Below are 5671 nucleotides of genomic sequence, written 5' to 3'. Positions count from 1 at the left end.
TCAGTTCTAGCTTTGAATATTGCTACGTGCCCCAATCCCATCTCGAAAGATGAAAATGAATACATGGATTGAGCATATGATGGAGCCATTTAGCCGATATAGTCCTCTTGAATCCATTTATCTCGGTTCACAAGCTCGCTACATGCATGATGCACATAGAAATAAATAGATGTGTATACGTATGTACCTACAGTTAGGGGTGCAAGAATAGGTCTATTTTACATGAAATCCGGCCCATTCTGGTTGTGGAAACATGTCTAAGCATTGGTTCCTTCCAATATCTAATAATTTCTTCTTGCAGAATGCTACCCAAGTTTCATACCAATAACCAATTATAAGCATTGGATGTGGGAATTATAGTTAAACAAGCATTTAGGACAAGGCCATACCACACCTGGTGCTAGATAACAAGACCACTGGGCTTTATCATTTCCCTCAGCATTTTGACTAAGTCATCTATAATCTGCTAAATGTATACAACCTAATAAAGGTATCGAAAAGTCTAAATCATAATCCTACATCACTAAACTGCATGTCCATTCAATTCAAAACCTCAAGTTCGTTTTAACTTTGAAACAAAACAACCAACAGCTTCTCTAAAACGATGGAAGTCAGACAAGGTCACCTCATCTTATTTCTTGAGCACCATAAATGCCACAAGATGATAAAGTTAAGGTTAATAGTGAATGAAACCTTTGATCCTTTCACATTTCCATCCAACGTAGATTAACACTGTTGAATTTGTGGTACCTGGTAATTAAATATGTCAGGAAATTCAACTGAAAAAAAAAAATCTTTATATTTGAATTTACCTCACATTAGAACATGTCCCATTTTACTTTTCTGCCCTGAGCACACCTGCTTCTCGTATGTAACACAGTAAAAGCAGTGAACATATACTTATATGCTAACAACATTTACAGCAAACAAAGTTAATGATGAACAAAAATCATATGATTTCACGGTGGAGTATCAAAAAATTTATGTGGACAACTGAATGTTTCAAAGGCAATCCGTACATGTCAAATTAAGAGGACATGCTATTTATCACATGGCCAAGTGCAACTTCTGAATGATTTATTTGATAAGTATGTATCATGTGGCCATGAATTGTGTACTAACGAACACTATGTCCGAAAATTATATATCGAATTGCTTGTGTATCAAATCGCTAAATGATTAATTTACCAAATATGTATCTCATGGTCATGGACTATGTATTGAAGAACATCACAATTTGAAAATTGTATATCGTTTTGCCTGAAGATATGAATTTGATCGCTGGCTGAACTAATTTGCTAGATGTGTATTACTTGACGTGCACTATGTATTAGTGAACATCATGCTCTGCAAATTATATACTGACTTGCCTATAGGTGTGTATTGAGTTGCTGGATGACTTATTTGCTAGGTGTGTATCATGTGGGCATCGACTGTGTACTGGTGAAGGGAGGAGAAAGGACTCACAAATGGATGGAGAGGGATGAACGACTTCCTAAGAAAGAAGAGCTACAAGATGGATGGCATGAGGATGCCTAACGTTGTTTTCTTTCTTTCTTTCTTTCTTTTGAGTCATGGGATGGATGGACTGTTAGTAGGAGTTCCATCTCGCCTTGCCTCTTCAGTTTTCACTTTTAAGATCAATGCCATGGGGTATATGGTAAGAAAAGAAGCAGTCTCCAAGAGATCTCCTCCGATGCACGCAACAGAGGATTTTTGTTCAGCAGGAAAGATTGAGGGATGGCTACCAGCCAGAAGAATCGTCCGAGGCTATCACTGATCATTGCTCACATTCCTCTCCCCTATTTTTTTTCATTTTGTTATATTTTTATTTAAAAATTGTTAAGAATCACCTATCATAAATCTGCAATTCTAGATAGAAGTCGATGAGTGTACTTGAGACCACGACTGCCAACATTAGTTATGTACCACCATCATATTGAATTGGCAAAGTAAATAGCTATCTATCAAGTAACAATAAGTGAAATTCGTATGTCCTATAGAGCATGAAATTTACCTTCTTTCAAGTTGTTCAAATCACTAGATTCTGCACTGCATCACCCTTTCTCTTCTAAGACAGGAGCTACCTCTCCATCTGTGACCATTCTCTGGCTACACGTATCAGATGATGCTTTAACAACTCCTGGATCTGATCTGGGGAGGAAGGTAATGAGCCTCTCTCTGAGCAACAGCGAGAGCAAATTACAAGAAGTCAGAGGTTCCAGTGAACGAACTACTCCTTTTCTGACCAGTAAATTAAGCGCCGCTGAAACACCATGAACGATCGCTTCCTTCCTGGAAACATCATAATTGTCGACCAACAGAAACAAGAACTCCAAGAGCGTGTGAGTTAAATCAACATATTTGGGCACAGAGTTAACCATCAAAAGCATTGCGGGCTCAATGTTCATGATACTATCCACCTTCTCATCAAAAAACAGCCAATCATAAAACAGAGCGAGCTTCGCATTAGCCTCGAAGTAATTTCTCCTGCAGCTTTTCAGAAGCCAGCCAACAACTGCCCATCTTGAGATAATGTTAGATTGGATGATCTCATTAGGAGGATGGTGGGAACAACATATAAACCGAATAATATCAGCGATAACAGTCTCGCTACCAGGCCAGCATAGGTGTTTCTTGGCAAACCAAGCTTGGTATCTTTTCTGGCTCCCCCAATTCACATAGGTGAGCAAGAATCGCAGATGTGCTTCCATGTCAGGCGTGATCCTCAGCAAAAAGTAGTGTGCCGGCGTTCTCATTCGGTAGAGCCCTGAAATATCGGTAAATCCCAAAACTTGAAACTTTCTAGGATCAAACAAGAGGTCCTTCCACACATCTCTGAATTCAGGAATATGAACCAAGTCCTGAAGCAGTCGAACGAGGTCCCTCCCTATCTGTAAACACAAACTGAAGCATTCTCTCAACGCCTTGATGCAGAAATCGATCTCCATCCTCTTCAATGAATCCAATTTCACGCTGCCTCCCAACCTGTAGTGATCTGCCAATAACCGAAGATAGACGAACAATGCACTTGTAAGAACCAATGGTTCATCCAATATCCAATCCCAATTATCAGACAGGATCTTGACAAGTTCAGCACACAGCCACAAATTGGATTCGGAGAAATGGCCGCCAATAGTCTGCCTCAAGAGGGATATAATTAGCGAGTCGACATGGACGGCGGCGACCTGGACTAGATTGGAAGTGAGCCAGAGGATCTGAATTCTTGGGGTTTCCAAGAGCTTGGGGTACGACTCGTTACAGAGCTTGAGGAGGGTGGTGGTGAAGAAGTTATATCCATCGATGACGATGGCATGGAGGTGGGTGAGGTGGGTTTTGGCGAGGTGGGGCTCAGTGAGGATGCCGAAAGCGATGGCAAGATTCAGCTGTGAGTATTCTGAGGGCGAGGGGATTGATAGAGGGAAGGGGGGTTTCAGTTGGGGCTGGAGGAGGAAGAAGGCCTCTCTGAGGGACACCTCGGTAGGATTTTCAGCTTCATGGGCGGTGACTCGAAGCAGTTTCGATGAGTTCATATTGAACTCATGGTCCTAAGAACAGAAAAAGAGGAATTTGGTGATAAAAAAGGGAATTTTTCTTGAGGAAGAAGCAAGAATCCTCTCGTTGACATTACATCGAACAAATGACGGGCGCACCAGTCCGCCGCCTCAGCCAGGCCATCAACTGGCTCGCATGCAACGCCGCAGACCCAACCAACCAAAACGCCAAGAATTCAAGGCGAGCACAGGCAAGGACCAAACCAAGGTGCTCAAGGAAGAAACCATCCACCGAACCGCCGGCGATCGCTCGGCCAAGTCGCGGTGAAAGACGAATAATGCTAAGCGGTCAACCTCGCCTGATGTTTCGCCTGATTCGGAAGGGTGGGAAACTGCTTCCAAAGGAGCAAAGCGCCGCTCTCCAGAGGCGTCAACGGAAGGAAAGTCCTCGTGGCGTCTGCTCCGCGCGTCCGGGGAAGAAGGGCGTGCCAAGTTCTCCGCTGGTGGATGAGCGCGCGTTGGATGGAAACGGCGCCGAACGGGATCCTGATCAATGAGAAGGCCCGGCCGAGCCGGCCCCTTCCCCAAGTTCGAGCCTTCAAAAAAAAGAGCCCGTTCGCCTGGTTTAAACGGTGATTCAGGGACCTCGACCCAAGCCGTCCCCGGTGTCCGACCGGAAGCCGGTACTTTTATTTTCTCTTGTCAAGGGCGGAGCGTAGGATGGTAGCTCCCTCACGGACAACCCTGTCCGGCGGTGGAAAGGAGGAGATTTGGGGGGTTTAACCCGGCCTTTAAGCCCTTGGCGATCATGGCAAATGAACATCATGAGGGCGGCTCAACCATGGTGGAAAAGGAACCTGCTTCAACCATCTAGAGCCTGGAGAATTTGCAATGTAAAAATTTATCACAAGAAGCAATTAGGAGTGAAAGTGGATAGAATAACATCTATCTAAATCCATTTTCATTTTCCAATCTATTCAACTATAAATAAAAATTTGAGTATCCGATTAATATTCGCAGCTATGTCAATATGAATATAGATAGATAACTATCCGATCCATATCTAAATATCCGATTTTATTTGTAATCTTATTTAATTTTTGGAGTTTTTGTATGAATACCCTCCTAAATATCGAATTTTACATGAAACCCTTCCAAAATTGATATTTGCATGTATACCCTCGTAAAATACTTATTTTACTATTCTACCCTTTTTTATCCATATTTTTGCATATATACTCACGTCATCTAACGCCCTTAAAATATTAACAGTTTCCAAATTAAAATAACTAAAGTATCCTTAATGGATAGATGCGCAAAAAAATCTAGAATCATTTTGAGAGATGCAATGAAATTCTACCTCGACCCAAGCCGTCCCCGGTGTCCGACCGGAAGCCGGTACTTTTATTTTCTCTTGTCAAGGGCGGAGCGTAGGATGGTAGCTCCCTCACGGACAACCCTGTCCGGCGGTGGAAAGGAGGAGATTTGGGGGGTTTAACCCGGCCTTTAAGCCCTTGGCGATCATGGCAAATGAACATCATGAGGGCGGCTCAACCATGGTGGAAAAGGAACCTGCTTCAACCATCTAGAGCCTGGAGAATTTGCAATGTAAAAATTTATCACAAGAAGCAATTAGGAGTGAAAGTGGATAGAATAACATCTATCTAAATCCATTTTCATTTTCCAATCTATTCAACTATAAATAAAAATTTGAGTATCCGATTAATATTCGCAGCTATGTCAATATGAATATAGATAGATAACTATCCGATCCATATCTAAATATCCGATTTTATTTGTAATCTTATTTAATTTTTGGAGTTTTTGTATGAATACCCTCCTAAATATCGAATTTTACATGAAACCCTTCCAAAATTGATATTTGCATGTATACCCTCGTAAAATACTTATTTTACTATTCTACCCTTTTTTATCCATATTTTTGCATATATACTCACGTCATCTAACGCCCTTAAAATATTAACAGTTTCCAAATTAAAATAACTAAAGTATCCTTAATGGATAGATGCGCAAAAAAATCTAGAATCATTTTGAGAGATGCAATGAAATTCTCATCTGATTTGTATTGAGTGCCATGCCAACTTATCTTATGGTCAATACTTTGCTTCCAAGGGGAGCTATCAATAGAATTGAACAGATGATGCAAAACTTTTTAT

The 5671-nt window shown here is 41.4% G+C and overlaps 1 protein-coding gene across 3 annotated transcripts; it reads right to left on the bottom strand.

The window, feature by feature from the left end:
• Positions 1-455: 455 nt before the first annotated feature.
• LOC103714943 (integrator complex subunit 3) lies at positions 456-5026 on the bottom strand. 3 transcript variants are annotated; one of them, XR_003387139.2, is made up of 3 exons: positions 2018-4312; positions 813-858; positions 456-750 (listed from the first exon to the last, which is right to left on the bottom strand). XR_003387139.2 is itself a non-coding variant. In XM_008802424.3 (2 exons), exon 1 carries the CDS (start codon positions 3531-3533, stop codon positions 2058-2060), a length of 1476 nt encoding a protein of 491 aa, XP_008800646.2. In that variant the 5' UTR covers positions 3534-4311; the 3' UTR covers positions 456-750; positions 2018-2057. The 3 variants fall into 3 exon arrangements, 2 of the variants coding, with proteins under 2 accessions (XP_008800646.2, XP_038989970.1); XM_008802424.3 differs by lacking the exon at positions 813-858 and having other exon boundaries at positions 2018-4311; XM_039134042.1 differs by lacking the exons at positions 456-750; positions 813-858 and adding an exon at positions 4855-5026 and having other exon boundaries at positions 1840-4139.
• Between the last annotated feature and the right edge of the window lie 645 nt (positions 5027-5671).

This window comes from Phoenix dactylifera, chromosome 15 (assembly GCF_009389715.1).
Source record: "Phoenix dactylifera cultivar Barhee BC4 chromosome 15, palm_55x_up_171113_PBpolish2nd_filt_p, whole genome shotgun sequence".
NCBI lineage: Eukaryota > Viridiplantae > Streptophyta > Magnoliopsida > Arecales > Arecaceae > Phoenix > Phoenix dactylifera.
The sequence above is the reverse complement of the archived record's forward strand: the minus strand, read 5'-3'. Positions and strand labels throughout refer to the sequence as shown.

Excerpts from the sequence above, each read along its gene's own strand:
- LOC103714943 (XM_039134042.1), bottom strand. The coding sequence starts at position 3,533 with ATGAACTCATCGAAACTGCTTCGAGTCACCGCCCATGAAGCTGAAAAT.